The sequence below is a fragment of the Peromyscus leucopus genome, chromosome 20 (genome assembly GCF_004664715.2).
Source record: "Peromyscus leucopus breed LL Stock chromosome 20, UCI_PerLeu_2.1, whole genome shotgun sequence".
NCBI lineage: Eukaryota > Metazoa > Chordata > Mammalia > Rodentia > Cricetidae > Peromyscus > Peromyscus leucopus.
In genome coordinates, this window is record NC_051080.1 from 43,499,566 (window position 1) to 43,519,882 (window position 20,317).

The window sequence follows — 20,317 nt, forward strand, 5'->3', positions numbered from 1 at the left end:
TGAATCTCATGACCATGATGATGCTTGGATAGGAAAGGAGATTTCCATACATTTGAAGAAACTTAGTAATGTCAGGTGTTTCAATTGTGGTAAACAAGGTCACCTAAAAAGGGACTGTAAATAGGACATTCCTAGAAACAATATTTTTTCAAGAAATAATACCAACAAAATGACCCTCCTTCTGGAATATGCAGAAGGTGTGTTAAAGGGAAACATTGAACTAACAAATATAGATCAACAAGGGACAGACGAGGTAATCTTTGCCATCAGGAAACTCCCTGAGGGGCCTCTCACAGGCCCCCATGGCAAATTCAGTTTAGTCCTTTCCTGCTATCATAGAAGAAACCCCTTCCTAGAGCAATTAAATAACCTAACGCCTATTGTAAAAATCATACTTCTTGGGGTGATAGATATAAAGAGAGAACAAAAAATTCAGGAGCAACCATGAAGTGATTTGTTTGGCAAACTTCTATAATTAACAAAGACCAAAATTAAAAATATGAATAAACAATGTTCTTATTGAAGGGTTTGTAGACATAGGTGTAGATGCAACAATAATTGCACCAGAATCTTGGCATTCAAATTGGCCTCTTCAGGAGGTAAATGTTCAGCTTTTAGGGATTGGGACATTGTCTCAAGTGAAACAGAGTGCAAGATGGATCGAATGTATAGGGCCAGAAACACAAAGAGGAAAATTAAAGCCAATATAATAATTCCTGGCCAGTGAAGGGGTATCAATGGAAGGGTCTCCCACAGGGAATGTTAAATAGCCCAACCCTGTATAACAGCTGTTGGAAGTATCATGTAAAAAATTTCCTAAATCTTTAATTTACCATTACATGGATGATATTTTACTAGCTGATTCAAATGCAGATATCTTAGAAAGAATGCTTGAAGAAGTAAAGAAAATTTTGCCTTGTTGGTGATAAAAAATTATTCCTGAAAAGATACAAAGAGGAGATTCTATTAATTATTTAGGATATAAAATAGGTCTACAAAAAATTAGACTCCAAAAGGTGCAAATTAGGAGAGAATGGTTATGGACTCTTAATGACTTTCAAAGGTTTTTCAGAAACCTTTCTTATCTATGGACTGCTATTGAGGTAAAAAATGAACTGAGTAATTTGTTCAAAAACTTGGAGGGTGACAAGGACTTAAATAATCCAGGAAAAATACCAGTTGAAGCTGAGAAACAATTGGCTTTGGTGGAAAAGAAAATACAGGATGCACATGTAGATCAGTTTGATCCAAAGCTTGATTGCATTTTGGTTATTTTACCTTCTAAGCATTCTCCTACAGGAATTTTAATACTGAGGGAAGATATTATATGTGATCCCATATGGGTCTACCAGGCTCTCTAGCAAGAGGTAATGAAGAGATCAATAAACTATTGATAGGAAATGTCCTGGAGGCCTCAGAATTTCATTGAAAATATCATGTTAAAAGTAAGGGCTTAAAAAAGGATTTTTCCATAACCTGGCAACAAGCCAAAGAAATTGTAAGGAAATGTCCTACTTGTTCTTTTCTTTTTTTTACCTTTAGACTCCCTGAAGTCCTTTTTTTTATTTACTTATTTTTTTTTTATTTTATGTGCATTGGTTTTTTGCTTACACAGATGTCTGTGTGTGAAGATGCTGGATCCCCCAGAACTGGAGTTACAGATAGTTGTGAGCTGCCATGTGGGTGCTGAGAACTGAACCTGGGTTCTCTGGAAAAGCAGCCATTGTTCTTAACCTCTGAGCCATCTCTCCAGCCACCCTTCTTGTTCTTTTTACAATCAGACTCCACTACCAGCAGGATATAACCCAAGGGGGTACTCAGAGGATGTACAGATGGATGTGTTTCATTTTGTAGAATTTGGAAAATTGAAATATGTGCACCACACTGTTCAGGATTTCAATGGACAACTACTCTGAGTTCCAAAAAGGCTGATTCTATAATCATACATTTACTAGAAGTTATGGCCATCATTGGTATACCTGTACAAATTAAAACTGACAATGCTCTAGCATATGTCTATGGTAAAATGAAAAAATTGCTTATTACAATATAAAGCATATTACAAGTATATCACACAATCCTATTGACCAAACAGTCATAGAAAGCTCAAACCAAACTCTAAAGGATATGCTAAATAAACAGAAATGTGTAACAAAAACCCCCAGAAATAGACTGCATAATGTTCTATTAACTTTGAATTTTCTCAATGCTAATGAGAAAGGAACAACAGCTGTAGAGAGACACTGGATAATAGAAAAAAACTACAGAATTAAATCAGCCTATATACTTTAAAGATGTGCTGACCTCAGAATGGAAACCAGGATATGTGTTACATTGGGGACGAGGTTTTGCTTTTGTTTCTACAGGAGAAGAAAAGCTATGGATACCATCAAAATTGATAACGGTCTATTTGAATAAGAGAGACCTCTTAATTAGAAGGGGTGATAGATCATCAACCAGCATGACCATTCAATTTAAACTAACTTATTACACTAACAAATGCTTTTCATTTAATCAGATATAACTTGCCAAAAGGGAACCTTCTGAAAGTTAGGGTTGGGGAATGGTTTTTGTTTTTGTCTTTCAGGGGAATGAAGGCTAAAAAAAATCTGAAGAACACTGGACAAATGAGACATCTGAAGAAAAATGATGAATCATCCAGAAATAATGTCCCAAAAAAAAAGAGAGTGAATTGGCCTATTGGTATATCACATATAAAATTTCATAAGTCATCCTAAATATTTGTTTCTACTGTTCTCTAGAGACACATAGTGCAAATGGTCTTTCTATAGTCCCAGTTAAATTAAAAATTAAAACTGGCTTTGGAGTTGGAGTGTGGCTCTCTCCTTCTCTAAACCCAAGTATGCTTGTTAAAAGAAAATACAAAATCTCTGTATCATGTCAGAAGAGTCACCTGATATGGGACAGAAGAAAAACCAAAATTAAGGGACTATTCTATTGCCACTAATCTCATAATTTTTTGGTTTTATTTTGACTCTTTACAACTTTTCTTAAGGTATGAATTTTATATCAAAATTATAAGATATATATATATATATATTAAACTTTTGTCATGATATTAATGGTCATATAGAGTACTAACTAATCCTAGAAAAAAAGGCTTCATCTAACTTCCTGTATATGATTTCAGGTTTGATTTTCTATCAGTTTTCTGAAGGGAACCATGACTGTGCCTAACAGTGACTTTGAAGTCTCCAAAAAGAAGATGGGGCCCCACAATAATAATTCTATCAGGACAATGATAATAACACTAAGATGACAAACACCACCCAAGGATCAGCTTTGAACTACAAACTGCTCAAGACAATTTTGAGATGGCTATTTAAGATGATCCAGGCTCACAGACTACTCGAGCAAGGATTTGAGACAAGCCCTGCATTTTCCCGTTATGTGGAGACTGGAAAAAAAAAATGATACAGCTACCTATCCCAGGACTTGACAATTAACCCAAAATTTTTCTTTTCAGGATCCCCTAAAGATGCCTTCACCCCCAATCAGCAGGAAATAATTTTAATAACACAGTGCTCACATTAGTGGGGTGGGTGGTTTTTTTGGTCATGAAAATAATTTTAATAACACAGTGCCCACATTCCCAAGAGGTAGGGTGGGTGGGTTTTTGGTCGTTAAATGGGTTATGGATAATTGTCATTGTTTAGGGTGTTTGATTACAAAGAAGATTAAATTCAGAGTTCTTATTTTGAAAAATAAGAAAAAGAAAAAAGGATATAGATAAGAGGTAGATTATTGAATCTACTCTGAAAAGAAAAAGGGGAATGATATAGATATGATAAAATAAAAAGGTAGATTATTGAATCTACTTTTAAAAGACAACTACTATTTAAATATTTTACATTGGATTGGATTTTTGTATATTGTATACAAATTATGTATATTGATACAAATTCAAGATTGAAAATACTGTACACATATTTTTAATCTTGTTCAAGGCATTATACCTATGCAGTTTATTTAACAATGCAATGCAATTTTCTAGTCCTTGAAAGTTATTACCAACTATTTAGGATAATAAAGAAATGCAGGTTAGTAGTTAGTCATTACAATGAACTTGTAGTCATATTAGGTATGTTTTCAAGGTCAAGCAGAAATATATTTTAGATAGACAGGTCATCATCAAGCCCTTCAGAGATTTACAGAATATGGAATTTAAGATGTTTTAATAACATAGATTTTTTTTCCTTTTTTTATGACACATGGCTGCTCCTGGCATCACCAATCTATTTCAGAGAAGATGGTGGGCATCAAAGAAACTCCTTATGAAGATGACTTTCACTCTGGCAAAAGTTAGTCACTGGGCAAGAAAGTGTCCTTGCCTTGACTGCTGACAGCATGCTGTCCAAAATGGGCAAGCAGAACACAAAAGAAAGTACTGCTGATCCTTGCCAAAACGAGGTAGGAAGACTCTTTAGAAAATCCTACTTCACAGATGTCAGATATTCTAGGCCTGTAGGTCAAAGATGGATGCCTTGACATTGCAGAGAAACCTCAGGTGACTGTCCAGGCAGCCAGCTGTGCCTGTCATTTCTCACATTATTTGAAAGTTGCTTATTTGCACTTCCTCCTTACTCAATTAATATTATTTCCTTTTCAGGTCTTTGAGGGAATTGAAGATTAGATAGTTATAGTTATAGCTTTCCTTGTTAACAAATTCAGAACATAAACTCACTAAAGAGGTGTAAAGTGTATAAGTTTGAAAGATATCAAAAGATAGTTTTCAGTTGGTAATGCAAGTTAGGATAGAAAGTGAATTAGGTACATTTTGGACTCACCAAAATAGACAAGATAATGGAGTATTTTCTCTGAATTTGTCAAATGCAAATGGACTAATAATTGTTGATGTATTTATTGCCTGTATATATTATATATAGTTATTGTACTTATTGTATTTAGTTTTTCTTATATTAATTATAACCTTCTTTATTATTTTAGACAAAAAAAGGGGGGATGTGGTAATATATTGTATACCCCAATACAGCTTGCCTGGGGATCAGAGGACAAAGCCAGCCACTGTATTAAATATAGAGGTCAGCACACACTTTTAATCTTAGCATTTTGGAGGAAGAGATCCCTCTGAATCTCTGTGAGTTCAAGGCCACACTGGGAACAGAGCCAGGCATGGTGGCACACACCTTTAATCCCAGCACTGGGAAGGAAGGAAGATGGCAGAGCACAGAAAGGTATATAAGGTATGAGTAAACAGAAAGTCTCTTGAGGCTGAGGATTTAATAGAGGTAAGAACATGGCTGGCTTATTCTGTTTCTCTGATCTCTCAGCTTTCATTCCAACATCTGGATCTGGGTTTTCTATTAATAAGACTGTTTAGCAACTTGTATTACAGTGTTTCCTACTAAACCATGAACCCTGGAATGGAGCAGGCTTTAGCCTATAAAGAGTTACCACAGCATTTCACCAAAAGTGCTAAAAACAATTCAGTGAGATGACAAATCTGTACCAACAGCTGCACACGATTGTGAGAACTGATCATACAGTAAGCTGTACAGGGACGTACTTACAGAGATCAGCCAAATCTTCCATGCATCTAAAGATACCCAAGCACACCAAGTATCTTAGTTCCTGTTCTATTGCTGTGAAGAGACACCATGACCACAGCAACTCTTATAAAGGAGAACATTTAATTGGGGGTTGGCCTAGAGTTTCAGAAGCTTAGTCTATTATCATCATGGCAGGGAGCATGGCAGCATGCATGGTTCTGGAGAAGCAGCTTAGAGCCACATCCTAATCAGCAGGTGGGGGTGGGAAACTAGGCCTAGCATGGGACTTTGAAACCTCAAAGCATACCCCCAGTGACACACTTCCTACAAGAAGAACACATCTCCTAATCCTAATCCTTTCAATTACTTTCATCCCCAGTAAGCAAACATTCAAATACAAGAGCCCGTGGGGGCCATTCTTATTCAAACCACCATATTCCACTCCCTGCCCCCCAAACGCTTGTAGCCATAGCATAATGCAAAAATGCATTTACCCCAACTTCAAAAGTTCCCATAGTCTATAAGAGTCACAATACTGTTTTAAAGTCCAAAGTTCAAAGTCTCTTTTGAGACTCAAAGCAATCTCTTAACTGTAACCCCCTGTAAAAGCAAAATAAAAGAGCAGATCACATACTTCCAACATACCATAACACAGAATATACATGGCCATTCTAAAAGGGAGGAAATGGAGCATAGTGAGGAAATACTAGACAAAAACAAGACCAAAAACGAGAAGGACAAATTCCACACTCTGTCTTATGTCAAAATACTCCAGATTTCCAACTCCTTCCAGGTTTGTTGACTACAACATATTTCTCTCTCTTTGACTGGTTCTGAATTCAGTCTGCAGCTTTCCTTCACAAATATCCCAGGACTCTGGCATCTCTAACATCTTGGGATCTCCAACACAATCCAGGCTTCACCTCATTGCTTCACACAGTGGCCTCTCTAGGCCTACATGCAGGGACACCCTGATACACGCCTGGCCTCAGTGGTTTTCTTTAGCCATAGAGAGAAATTCCACAACCCTTTTTCTTGTATCCTTAACTCTAAATCCAGAGCTACATGGCCAAAGCTGCCAAGTTCTGCTGCTTGCTGGGACTGGAACATGGCCCCCTTATTCAATTACATCTTTATTAGCTTTCTGTTGTTGATGCCTTCCTTCATTGCTTACATTTTTCTTTACTTCTTTTTCCCAAGTTGGAAGCTTAGCTGGGTAGGATCTTGCCCTTAAGTCACCATTTCATTCCTTTATTCCATCAGGCTTGTCTTTAAGCTTTTTCTCTCTTGAGCACTGGACTTAGCTCCATTATACTTTCTGGTGCTCCTTTTCTCCTCAAACTGTACATTTTGTATTTCTCTTTCTTCAGCTTGCTCCTTCTCATTATAGATCTGCATACAAGAGATTACTAATAACCACATTACACAGTCAATACTAGGCTGCATAATGTTTTTGCATTATGCTATGGCTACAAGCCTTTGTGGGGCATGGCGTGGAATGTGGTGGTTTGAATAAGAATGGCCCCCGTGGGCTCTTGTATTTGACCAACACCATTAATCTCAGGCAGATTTTAGGGACAAGGACAAAAAGCAGCCATATTCTTTGCCAAAATAACACAAAAATGGTCTCCAGGCTACTTACTAAAATTCTTCCCCTTTGAATCTTCTTGAACTGGGCCATGTAATTTACATTGCTCGTAGCACCACTGTCTTCCATACTCCTACTAGGATGACCTCTTAATCCCTGCTTAAAGCATTCAGCTGCTTTCCTAATCCAAAGTCCCCACGTCCACATTCCACCAACAAGCAGCAAGAGCAGGGCTGTCACAGAAAACCCCACTCCTGGTACCAATTTCTGTCTTCTTAGTCACTGTTCTGTTGTTGTCAGGAGACACCATGACCACAGCAACTTTACAAAAGAAAGCATTTAATTGGGGCTTGCTTATAGTATCAGAAGTCAGTCCATTCCGTCATGGCAGGGAGTGTGATGGCAAGCATGGTGCTGAAACAGTAGCTGAGAGCTACATCCTGAGCCACAGGTCAAGAGAAAGAGAGAGCCTGGACCTGGCATAGGCTTTTGAAACCTCAAAGCCTACCCCCCAGTGACATACTTCCTCCAACAAGGCCACACCTCCTAATCCTTATAATATTTACAAATAGTTTCACTCCCTGGTGACTAAGCATTCAAATATATGAGCCTATGGGGGGCCATTCTTCTTCAAACCACCATACCAAGTATCTAAAAGATAAGTGCTTTTCAAAAAAAAGGCAAAGATAAATGGGTCACTTTAAGTTTCCACAGCTATATAATCATGAGACAAAAGGTATTATTTATGACTAGCCTAAGAAAAATAAAGGAAATAACTTTAATCCTCGTTATTTTCCTTACCAATACAGAAGCAGAGGTTTTATAACCTCAATCTGAATGTTTTTCAAATGTTCTTCTGTCCACCGGGATCCATGCAGCAGTTTAAACTTGGATAGGATTTCTGTAGAAAGGTAGCGCTCCCCACTGCTCACAAGGTAGCATTTCTTCATTTTCTCAAGATGTCTTAGATAAAACAGTTATACACATGTCAATACAATATTCAACTTCTCGAATGTAAATGTTTCAGACAAGTAGTAAATACCTCAGACCAACACTCATTACAGAGTACTAAAGGGTTTCATAGACATAGACTATTTCCCAGGGTGTTTGCTTTTCTCAATAAGCTGGATGGCCTTGTAGAGCTGTGCATGTCAAATCTCCAAAACGTGTAGCTTTGTTACCTATAATGGTAAAAAAGGCAGCAGATGTAGGTAAGTGAGGACTAGAGAGAAATCAGCCTGCAACTCCCAAGACCCATGGGAATGCCAGAAATTCTTCTACAGTGAGGCCAGCCATGAGGATGTAAGGGAGACGTCAGAAAGGAGCTATGATGTCATGTTGCTGGTTTTGAAGGTAGTGGAAGGAGCCCTAAACCAAGGAGTATAGGCAGTCTTGTTGGAGCCCATTTTTAGGTTTCCTAGTAGCTTTACCCAGCAGGTCTGCATAGAGAGGATGATTGGATCACAGGCCTGAGTGTAGGTGTCTGAGATGGTCTGCACTTGGCTGTGCTGGGGGAGGAGGTCTTTTGCTCCACCCCTTGGCATCCCTATAAATACCCTAGGGCAGAGACAGTCAGGGCCCAATGGATTAGGATCCAGGACCTCTTGAGGCTATCCTGTATTTTCTATTTATATTTCTCTCCCCTCTATCCTTCTAACTAATATTTCCTGCTGCTCCTACTCAAGAGTACTCTGGGGAAAATGTGGGGGTGAGGGATGGCCCCCTACAGATGGTGCCCAAACAGGGACTAAGACAAAAAGACTAAGAAAAAAAAGAAAGAATATATATATATATATATTCCAAAGGGCTTGGTGAAAGTAGGAGTGAGGTCCTGTCAGGGTCTGGTCCAGTTTTGTAATGTAAAAAGTTAAATGGGGCAGGAGGTTTTATCCTCAAGAGAAAAAGAAAAAACAGACTGGAAGGATGTCTGCATATAAGGCTGCAGAGTAGAATCTTCTCTATCAAGATTTCTCTCTTTCTGTCTCTCTCTTAATTTCTATCTATGAAAAATAAGGAAGGTAGAGTGTAGTAATTTACTGCAGGAAGAAATTTAGAGTAAGGTAGTGTAGAAAAAATTAGAAAAATAGCATAAAGAAAATAGGGTAAGATAGGCAACTACACAGAGAAACTAGGTCTTTAATTTTCTAACTTTGGGGCTATGAATGCAAACTGGGGGGAGGGGAATCTATCCTCTTTGAGCTTAACAGGCAGGGAAAAGCTCTTCTTTGAGCTTATCCAGCAGAATAAAAGATTCCTATGGAAGCTTTTGGCCTGGGGACAGCTAAAATGCTAAGTCCAAGCAGCAGATGAAAGAGATTTCCCCTGGGGCAGATGCAGAGGACAAAACAAAAATCCTTTGCTGCATGAGCAGTGCCTGAGAAAACTTGTGTAACACCTTACCAGCAGAATTAGTTTCCTCCTGGCCATGAAGCCAAAAAGATTAGAGAACAGAAGTTTTGGGAAAACGTGATGGTCTCTCTCTCAAACTAAAAGCTTTCTTAAAAAACTTAATCTCTCTCTAAAAAAACGACAAAGCCTTTCAGAACTTTCTTTCTCAGTTTCTCTTTCTGTAAGAGAAAAATTAGATTCACCTGAAATAGTTCACATGTGGTTCACTCTAAGAAACAGAAAAACCTCTTAGAACAGGAGAAAAAAAATTCTCTTTGCTAAGCTCTGTCTTTCTTTCGAGCCAGGAGAAGCAGCAGTCAGAATCCCCTGAGGTTAGTTAGAACCTGCCTGGGGGAATCACCTGTAATGGCTTTAGAAACAACAAACCTCTTGGAATATGGCAAATCCTCCCTGCTAGTAAAAAGAACAGCCAGAAGTTCCCTGTGGTTAGTGCCTAGTGAGAGTGTGCAGGTAGAAAGCCGAAGCAGGGACAGCGTCCCCCAAGGTGAAGCCACAACAGAGGTAGCACAGGACCTGGGGAAGGGCTACTGGCAAGGAGGAGGCAGCAAAGCCAAGCCTCTCAGCTGCAGCTGAGGCATCGGGGACTTTGTTTCTGAGTGGGCACCTATCAGAATGAAAAGGTTGCTCAGAATCACCCTACTGCAAAGATGCCCTGAAGCAATGCAAACCCTCTCTGTTAGCCTTGTCTCTTCACTTCTAACCAACAACTGAGAAGCGATTAGCCAGCACCTCTGAGTCTGAGTGCATTCTGAGGATACTAGGGTTCCTGCAGCTGTCAACAGCTTCCTCCAGCATGGAGCAGAGGCAGGAAGGTGCAGGACCTGGGGAAAAACTGCTAGTGTACAAGCAAAGCCAAAGCCAGTGGGAACAGCACAGTCACCTGCCTGACTACAATCCCTGGGTTGGTAGATGAGGCTACACAGCATCCATGCCTGCAAAAAGAAATCTAAGAAAAGCTCTTTTCTATCAGAGAAAGGACCTGGGGAAAGTTGCTAGAGGTTGAGCAGATTTGAGGAGAAATGCTCCTACCTCCAGAGGCAGCTAGCACAAGAACAGAGCTGCAGCCTGAGGCATCTGAAGTTCTGCATCTGGGAGGAAGAAACAAGCAGGCCTAGATAAAGATCCATCAGGGAAAGGCTCTCTGAGGGAGCTGTAGGGAAGCTTTGCTTTAAGTGTTTTTGTTTCTTTTCACTGACTGGCTGGGGCAAATGAACAAGCCCTGAGGAAATTTTGGTATCAGGGATGCCCACCCCTATGCATGCTAGCAGGGCAGGTGCAATTCTGATCTGGGGCCAGTATCAAATGAAAGAAAAACACCTAGTGGGGCCAGCTCAGGGAGAACAGAAAGCTCTCAATCTCCTGTGGTGAAAAAGCAAAAAGCTTGACTCAGATCTCCCAGGCTAAAGGCATGAAAACAAGCCCGGTAAAAGGGAACTGGAAGTTGGCTCTTGGACCCAAAAGAAACTATAGGAAATAAAGTCTGAAACATAGTGATGCTATAGAGAAATGCATCCTGGGAAATGTAGTGCTTAGAAACAAGACAGCCTAGGCAAGCCGGTATAGAGAAAAGGCAGACAAACTGGGACAAACACTTTCAAATGCTCATCTTAAAACATTGCTTTTTTTCCAAGCGCTGCTAAAAGACTTGGCTTTACCTCCCCCAAAAGCAAGCAGGTGATCAAAAGCTTGCTTACAAGAGATAATTAAAATGAAAAAAGCTTATGAGATTGAGTTGTGTTTAAGATTCCAGAGAAACATTGATATGAGCATTAAAAGATGCTCATAGTAAACTTAAAATACAGTTGTTGTTGTTTTTAAGTAAGAAGGAGGAAAATTGAGAGTTTGTTGAATGTCAGTTCCAAGGAAAAGCTGTAAGGAACTTGGAGCTGTGCCACTTTTGGCTCCCTAATAACTGCACAAGAAATTTTTGCTAAGACCTTTATGGCAGTTCAATACAAGAATTTCACCCTCAGTCTAAGACAAGGCTTTTCGGTAGCTTTTCTGCTATAACAGAAACATTTGCCTGAATTATGACACAGGGAAGCTGTTACTTTGGGGAGTGGCATTGTCCTGAGAGTGTTACAGTCTCCTAGCAACAAGAGTTACAGAACTCACTAACTCCCAGCATGGAAAGAGCCATTGACAAATTAGGCTCTTGTTTCCAACTGTCAGGAAAACTTTTAGAATTATATAAAAGCTGACTGTAAACTCTGAACTTTACTATAAACTCTGAACTTTAGAAATTATTTGAGTACTTCCTGTCTTGTTAACAATTTTGGTAAATAGTGCTTCTAAAATCTTTTCTAAGAGATAGGTGATATAGTTAAGAGACTCTTCCTAGTGTAAACTAGTTCTGTTAAGAGTAAGAAGTAGAGCCGAACAGTGGTGGCACATGCCTTTAATCCCAGCACTCGGGAGGCAGAGCCAGGCAGATCTCTGTGAGTTCGAGGACAGCCTGGGCTACAGAGTGAGTTCCTGGAAAGGTGAAAAGCTACACAGAGAAACCCTGTCTAGAAAAACAAACAAACAAACAAACAAACAAAAAAAGAGTAAGAAGTAGAAAATTAAGAAATCTCTTTTAGGTGTTTGCCAAGTTAGACATTTGCTAATGGTAGCCCTTTAGAGAGTTTCCTAAGAGATTCTTCCTAGTGTAAATTAGTTAAGAGTAAGAAGTATCTTTGCTAAGGTAGTCCTATAGAGTTTCCTTATAAATATGTTTGTCAAATATATCTATAAAATTTCTTTAAGACATATAGTCCTATAGAATTTTTTAAGACTATAAGCTTGTATGAATATAAGAAGTATATTTGCTAAGGTAGTCCTATAGCGTTTCCTTAAGAATAAAAGCTTGTAAGAAGTATAAATAAGTATATGTAGAATGTGAGTTTGTGAAAAGTGTAAATGTTGAATGTGAGTCTAAATGCTTATTGTAATTACATGTAAATGGCCGTGCTTGTTGTAAATGTAAGAAGTGTAAATAAAGTAAATCATAGAAATATAAGGAAGGATATAAGCTTTAGGTCTAGGGACATGGTGAAGGTTTAGAGTATGGTTTCCCAACCCGGGATGCAAAAAACAGCATCCATAGCAGACTGCAAACTCGGCAGTTCCAAAAGCCCCAACAACAACAAGAAGCAGGTTCAGAGACTCATGACCTGAGACCTACGGAACATCAGCATGGCGCAGATGGCAAACGCACGAGGGTCTGCAAGCTTTCTGCCAAAAGGAAGTCGTGGGAAGAGCAGACACACGAAGCTACGAGAAAGGTGAACAACAGGCTTGGAAAGCCCAGCCGAGATGCTAGGCTGCAAGAAAGGCAAGTGGCAGACAGTGGCTTGGAGAGCCCAGTGGCTTGCATCGCTGGGGGAAAGGTGAACGGTGAGCAGCAGTGAGCAGTGGCGACTGCAGAAACCAGACTGCTTCCAGGAGTGGAGAAGTGGGGTCAGTACCGGACAAGCAGCTGAGACACATGGGAACTGCTGAGTGCTCCGGGCTGAACAGTCAGACCAGGATTCTGTGGAAACTGCTGAATGCTACAGAGGATTCCTAGACCTGAGATGCTTAATACTGGACTGTCAGCAAGGCAGGTAAAGAGACTCAAAAAAGCTACAGTTTGTAGCAGCTGGGTTTTCTACCAGAGCCGGGGTTGCCATGGGAGGACCACAGTTCATCTCATGGCAGCTGAAGGAGCCTTGAGCCCATGTGGCTGTGAGGTGAGGCTCTCTAGCCTGGTCCAGGGGTGGTCTGGTTACGGAAGGCTAAAGACTGTAAAGAGAGACTTGCTTGAACTGAAAAAGTTTTGGTTATAGAACTCCTCATATTTGGAGTTGTTTGCTATACACAAACTTAAAGGCAGCTGACAAGCCAGGCCCTGATTCTGAGCACTCAGAGGAACTTTAAGAAAGGTACCAGAACTCTTTTTGAACTTTTGAACTTAAGAAAATGAACAGTAGCAATTTCGATGCAATGGGACAGTTTGAATTTGCTTACACAGATAGACTCTGTGAACTCTGATGATTTATGGAACTGTTTATGTAAAAATGGAACTGCTAGAAAGTTGAATTGTTTAATTAGAGAAGTTTTTTCCTAAAAAATTATAAAGAAAGGGGGGAGTGTTAATATTCCTCAGTCTATTTAATTAAAAAAAATTTTAGTGTTACTTGAGTGAATCAATGTTATGCTTTATATAGTTCTATTAAGAAATTGTTTTTTGAATGTAGGTTTGTAAGAAAGTGTTAATGATCATACTGAGAGTATGTTTGTAGGAATTATAATGGTGTTTAGTAACATTTATACCTATTGATATTGATGCACCATGGTTTGGTGAAGCCACGGAAGTACTTAAGTTTGATGTGAATACATCAGAAGTTTATCCTATGTTTTGTTTGCAAGAAATTCAAATGGTTCTATTAAGAGTTTGCTTTAAGATGTAAGGTTGAGAGAATTGTAACTATGTATAGCAATATTTATGTTAGAATTATGTTAACCTGTTAATGTCAATGATGAAGCTAAGGGAGTTTTTAAGTTTGATACAGTTGCATCAAGAGGTTTTTTTCTTTTTTTTTTTTTAATTTAAAGGGCTCGATGCACCTAAGACTGCTGTAGTTACCTTAGATGAATTCCAAAAAGAAATGACATCTTTATTATCCTCTACTCCTATACTAGAAGGTGTGACAGCTATGGAGAGTGCTGTGAGCTCTTAATGGGGAGCTGCTTTTATATATTAAGAAGGGAGAACCTGCTGGAGCCCATTTTCAGGTTCCCTAGTGGCTTTACCCAGCAGGTCTGCATGGAGAGGATGACTGGGCCATGGACCTCAGTGCAGGGTCTGAGACGGTCTGCACTTGGCTGTGCTGGGGGAGGTCTTTTGCTCCACCCCTTGGCATTCCTTTAAATACCCTAAGGCAGAGACAGTCAAAGCCTGATGGGTTAGGATTTAGGCCCTCTTGAGGTTTTCCTGTATTTTCAATGTTTCTCTCCCCTCTATCCTTCTAATTTTCCTGCTTCCTACTCAAGAGTACTCTGGGAGAAATGTGGGAGTGAGGGATGCCCCCCAGTCACCTCAATAAACTGGAAAATGTAAAGAAATAGGTTCCCTCTAGAACTGTTGCTTTAGGTCACTGAATGTGGGAAATTCATTATAGAGACAACAGAAGTCCATGGTATTGGTTCTGAAAATCCCAAGGTTTCTTGCATATGACTCTCTTGATATGTCTTACAAATATGGATCAAGTCAGGTTACAGAATCAACCATTTATTGAGCCCTATTCAAAGCATAAAACCTGTGACCCAAATACTATTCTAATATGTATAGCAACCCAGTCACTAGTAGATCTCTACCAAGCCCTTAAGAAGAAATGCAGCTTAACATGCTTCAGATTAGATCAGGAGCTACAGACATAAGGACTTCCTTAAAGAAGTATCCTGTTAAGATGAACAGTCACAGTAACCTGAAGCATAGGGAGATAGCCACAGGCAGATCTGAGCCCCACCAGACTTCAGAAGAGACTTCGTACAAACAGACAGCTATGTGGAATCTGACCAAAGACCATAGGATGTGTTAACCAGGCAGGTTGCTGAACTAAGAGGCCCACACAGTGGCATCCATACCTGTCTATATGAGTGTGGTCATATAGCTGATAAATTACTATTTGTATAAAATTTTTATAATATTATGACACTATAAAAAGTAGAATAATTTTAGAGCAGATCTGGAATTTATGGGAAGAAACATTACTCAAACTGTTATTGGTATATTTTTCATTTATTTATTTTTTTGTTTTACTTATTTTGTGTGTCTTGAGTGTTTGGCTTGCATGCATGTATATGCCCTACATGTGTGCCTAGTGCCCATAGTGTTCAGAAGAGAGCAACAGATCCCCTGGAGCTGGAATTATGGATGGTTGAAAGCCACCATGTTGGTGCTGGGAACTGAACCTGGGTCCTTTGCAAGAGCAGCAAGTACTCTTAACCATTAGGCTACCTCTCCATCCCTGGTATCTTACAGCTATAAAATCAGAAAACTTGTGATTTGTGATTGTGGTAAAAAATTATTACCATAAAATAAATGTCATTGTTTTTATCCCTCCCAATGCATAAACTATATTTTAATATTTAATATTTGTGCTTGAATAGCTCAAATATTCTATAATTTATTTTTTAAAACTTTTGAAAATACCTTTGATGTCTTCCAGGGTCCTTAAGGACTTTTAGCCTCTCGATATCCATCCACAGCCACCAGTATCTTTCTCCTAATGTTCCCTTTAGAAACTTCTTAAATCTTTCAAATTCCCTCCTGCTGCCAATGTCATAGGTTCTGTGAGGAACACACCAGTCGGCCCTGCCCTCCGGCCCAAGACTCTCACTCTTTGAACTTAAACTTGCTTTTTCCAATTTCTCTTCTGAGATTTCCTTTTCTGTTTCAAACTGAGGTGAACTCACAATCTTCCTTCTAGGCACGGGCTCCATCCTATCGAATATCAGCTGGGATACATTGTAGAAGTTGATGTAGCCTGGGATGTCCCTAAAGGAGTGGCCTGTGATGTGCTCAATGGCTTGTCTCAAGATAAAGACTACATAGTTGTTGAGAAATTCTTCAACTGATGAGAAATGCATTGTCAGGTTCTTGTCAACCTGGCCCTCTTTCCTTTCAAGGTATATTCTCAGAAGAGCTTGGGAAGGAGTATCTTTTATTGATACAGAGCCTTCTTCTTCTTCTTCCAGCTCAGGAATTATTTCAGTGGTTTTAGTTGGGCTCTTTGTTTTCCTGGGGTGAATTCCATCATCGAATATAAAACTCTCTGTATTAAATTATAAAAGGCTGATAGGTTAGATATGACACAAACTCTTCCACTGTTAGGTTCTGTAGAAAATGGCAAATAGGGCAATCACATGGACCAGTAACTTCAGAAGAATTCTCAAGCCTTGTTGGGAGACCATGAGGGAAAATCTGCCAACAGGAATTAACTTTCCCTTCATGCATATGTACTAAATATTTATAATAGGCTTTAATAACTATAATGCATGTAATTCTTATCATAAGTAACAAAATAATGTAGGGACTTGTAAAAGATTACATCCCTCCCAAACAAAATACAGTTTTAGTTCTTACTTTCTCTTTCAGAATTCAGTGAACTATGAAAGTGTCACATGTCAGTCTCTCCTCCCAACTCCACAGCTCAGGTGATTGTCATCAATGTGCCTGCCCTTAGTGACTACTTTCTGTTGCCAGATTTGAAATCTCCATTGACAAGAAACATTTCATTATAATTCTGTATTGAAAATGAATACAACAACTTTCCCCCAAGTCTGTAAGTCTGTGAAGGGATGCAAGCGCTCTTCTCAATCCCATAGAACCGGAAGAAGGCTGGGCTGGGCACAGAGACAAGGAGAGCATTCCTGCCCAGTGCCCTTTGGCCAGCCTTTCTGTCCACTATCATGTGCTCTAGTCTTCCACTTCAATATAGTGAGAAAGAGCAGGAAGCAGACAGAAATCTAGATATTTTCAACCACAAAGGTTGGTTGGTTTTTAATCTAGACTTTTCGGTCAATTATTGCAGCTAGGTCCACCTTCTCTGGGCACTACATACTTATCGCAGAGAGGTTGGGGTGAACTGCTAGTGACTTCCTGAATTCTCAGGAATCATATCTGGGATTTCTGCCTTCATAATATCATAGTTAGTGACTCCCATTTTGTGGCAGTTTCTTTCAATTTTTGTGAAAAATTGGTATCACCCACAAAAATTCCCTATGAACTGATCTGTTTTCCAAGAAGAAAAATAGTCTAAACTGAGAAGTAGGAAACAAATTCAATTTCCCTCAATGATTATTTCCAAGTTATTGTTGTTGTTATTGTTGTTGTCGTGAGACACAATCTTCTTGCGTTAGCTTCTTGAGGCCTGGAATTCTAGCATGCTCCAACAATCCCAGTCCATTTGCTTTTAGGTCAGAAATATCATACCTACTTTATTGCAAAGATTTAGTAAGAGGAATTTATAAAGTATGACAGAAATAAAGACAAGACACTCCCTGGCTGACTACAGAAGGTGTGCCAAGCTCTGGGCTTGCATTCTCTACATATTTACTCTATATAATTAGTCTAAGCTGATAGATGAGGAAAAAGCAAGATTACAAGTGGAATAACTCACAAGGACCATGTAACTAAGAGCTGGGCATGCTCAGGTGGTCCCACCATGCTAACACAGCAGAGGCTGAGGCGAGAAGGATCACTGTGATCGCAAAGCCCGCCAGAGGTACTGAGCAAGTCTGCAATTAGCCTGGACTACACAGTGTGACCCTGTCTCAGCAAACAAAATCACATGACTAATAAATATCAGCGTTCAGTTCTAACTGCCTCCATTTTACCATATCCACTTCTTGAATCTTTAGTCCTGGTACCTGGGAAGTTAAAGCAGCAGAACTGAGTTTGAAACCAGCCTGGGCTACATAAGGAGACTCTTCTTCAAAACAGAATAACAATAAACAAACAATAACAAAAGCCAAACTAAGCAACAACAATAAACAAAACCCACAAGAAGTGAAAGGCGGGCAGGGACTGTGTGGTGAGTTTTTTTCCCCCGGCCCCTGAACTCTGAACGGCACAATCACACCGGACAGCCTCTCTGCAGGGCCTGCTCTTCACTTACCAGACACGGAAGAAATAGCTGGGGAAGCAGTTTTGTGGTGGGGTTTGCAGCAGGGTAACGAAAAGGTCGTTACTGTTTTCTGACTTTCCTTTGCTAGTGTAAACCATTCTTTTGTTTGAGTATAGGAGGCCTAGGAAGAAAGAGAGACATTAGTTTAACATAACCTTAACAGTAGTCTGCCAATCAAAACTCTAAAAAGAAACTCTTTATAATTCAATTTATGGAATATAATGTGTGAGGGAAAACATTTCATTAAAAGACAATTGTACTAAAAATTCAGTAGATGGAGAATGGAGGCTGGAGAGGTGGCTTTGTAGTGTAGAGCACTCGCTGTTCTTACAGAGACCCAAGTTCATTCCTAGCACACAGAGTGGCTCAGAGGCCCGTCACTCCAACTCCACAGCAAACATGCACACAGACAAATATGCGTATACACACGAATAAAAAAATAAGAGAGAATGTGAAGGGAATAAATTTCAATTCTTTTCTTTTCATATTAAATGGTGACCACAGAGAAAAACCTGTGCCTGCCAACCACCACACTCCTGTCCTGACGTCCACCACACTCCTCTGTCCTGACGTCCCACCACACTCCTCTGTCCTGACATCCCCCACCCCCCCCGACCCACCACACTCCTGTCCTGACGTCCACCACACTCCTCTGTCCTGACGTCCACCACACTCCTCTGTCCTGACGTCCACCACACTCCTCTGTCCTGACATCCACCACACTCCTCTGTCCTGACGTCCACCACACTCTCTGTCCTGACGTCCACCACACTCCTCTGTCCTGACAAAGTCCTGACCACCACACTCCTCTGTCCTGACATCCACCACACTCCTCTCGTCTGTCCTGACACACTCTCTGTCTGACTCCACACTCCTCTGTCCTGACATCCACGCACACTCCTCTGTCCTGACATCCACCCACACTCCTCTGTCTGACGTCCCACCACACTCCTCTGTCCTGACATCCACCACACTCCTCTGTCCTGACGTCCACCACACTCTCTGTCCTGACGTCCACCACACTCCTCTGTCCTGACATCCACCACACTCCTGTCCTGACGTCCACCACACTCCTGTCCTGACGTCCACCACACTCCTCTGTCCTGACGTCCACCACACTCCTGTCCTGACGTCCACCACACTCCTCTGTCCTGACGTCCACCACACTCCTCTGTCCTGACGTCCACCACACTCCTCTGTCCTGACTCACCCCTCCTCGTCCACCACACTCCTCTGTCCTGACGTCCACCACACTCCTCTGTCCTGACGTCCACCACACTCCTCTGTCCTGACGTCCACCACACTCCTCTGTCCTGACGTCCACCACACTCTGTCCTGACGCCCACCACACTTCTCTGTCCTGACGTTCCACCTCACTCCTCTGTCCTGACGTCCACCTCACTCCTGTCCCCAGTATTCCCGGTTCTGCAGTCTTCTGACTGAGTGTGTGTCAGAAGCTCTCTACACACTGTCTCCACTCAGCCACCTCTGTGTCTCAGGCCAGGCTCCCACAACTCTGGTTGGGCTATGGTCACAGAAGTGACTCCTGACTCTTCCTGTGTCTAGGTAGGCCTTTAGGCTTTTCTTTCCTTTAGTCACCCACAAAAGCTCCCTGAAGTAGAAATTTCTCTGTTGTTCGAGGGGAAAGGAGTCTAAACTTAAAAACACAAGGGGGACTGCTTTGTGTATCTTCAAGCCAACCAACTCAATCTTTGAGCTGACTGTTTAATAGAAGTTAGGAGGACCACAGCCTTGGAGAGGCACATGAGGTCCCAACTCTAGCTGAGGAGCTGCTGACAGTGGCTACCGGGAGGAGGTATTTTTCTTTGGGGTTACAGCCACTAGCATGCTGTTCATGATGCAATAAATAACCCCATACTTATGCACATGCAAGGAACCATAATTAAATGCTCAATGGCTGCTCCTCTTATAAAACACAGGGATGTGGGAGGCGGACAGCTGAGGGGGGACCCTTCTGTATGCTGTGAGTGTGTTGCTTTCACTGGCTGATAATAAAAGCTGATTTGACCTATAGCCAGGCAGAATGAGGCTGGGCAGAAAAGCCAAAATCTAGGAGATACTAGGGGAAGGGCAGAGTTGGGGGAGATGCAAGCCAGTCACCCAAGGAGCAAGAT

General features: G+C 40.6%; 1 protein-coding gene across 1 annotated transcript in view; it reads right to left on the minus strand.

The window, feature by feature from the left end:
• Rgs22 (regulator of G protein signaling 22) overlaps positions 1 to 20,317 on the minus strand; it is a 137,536-nt gene that overhangs the window by 83,560 nt on the left and 33,659 nt on the right. Inside the window, exons 7-9 of the mRNA XM_028884482.2 lie at positions 18,174 to 18,303; positions 15,707 to 16,328; positions 7,921 to 8,082 (exon numbers count right to left, since the gene is read on the minus strand). Of these exons, the coding sequence (XP_028740315.1) occupies positions 7,921 to 8,082; positions 15,707 to 16,328; positions 18,174 to 18,303 (914 nt within the window). The remainder of the gene's footprint in view (positions 1 to 7,920; positions 8,083 to 15,706; positions 16,329 to 18,173; positions 18,304 to 20,317) is intronic.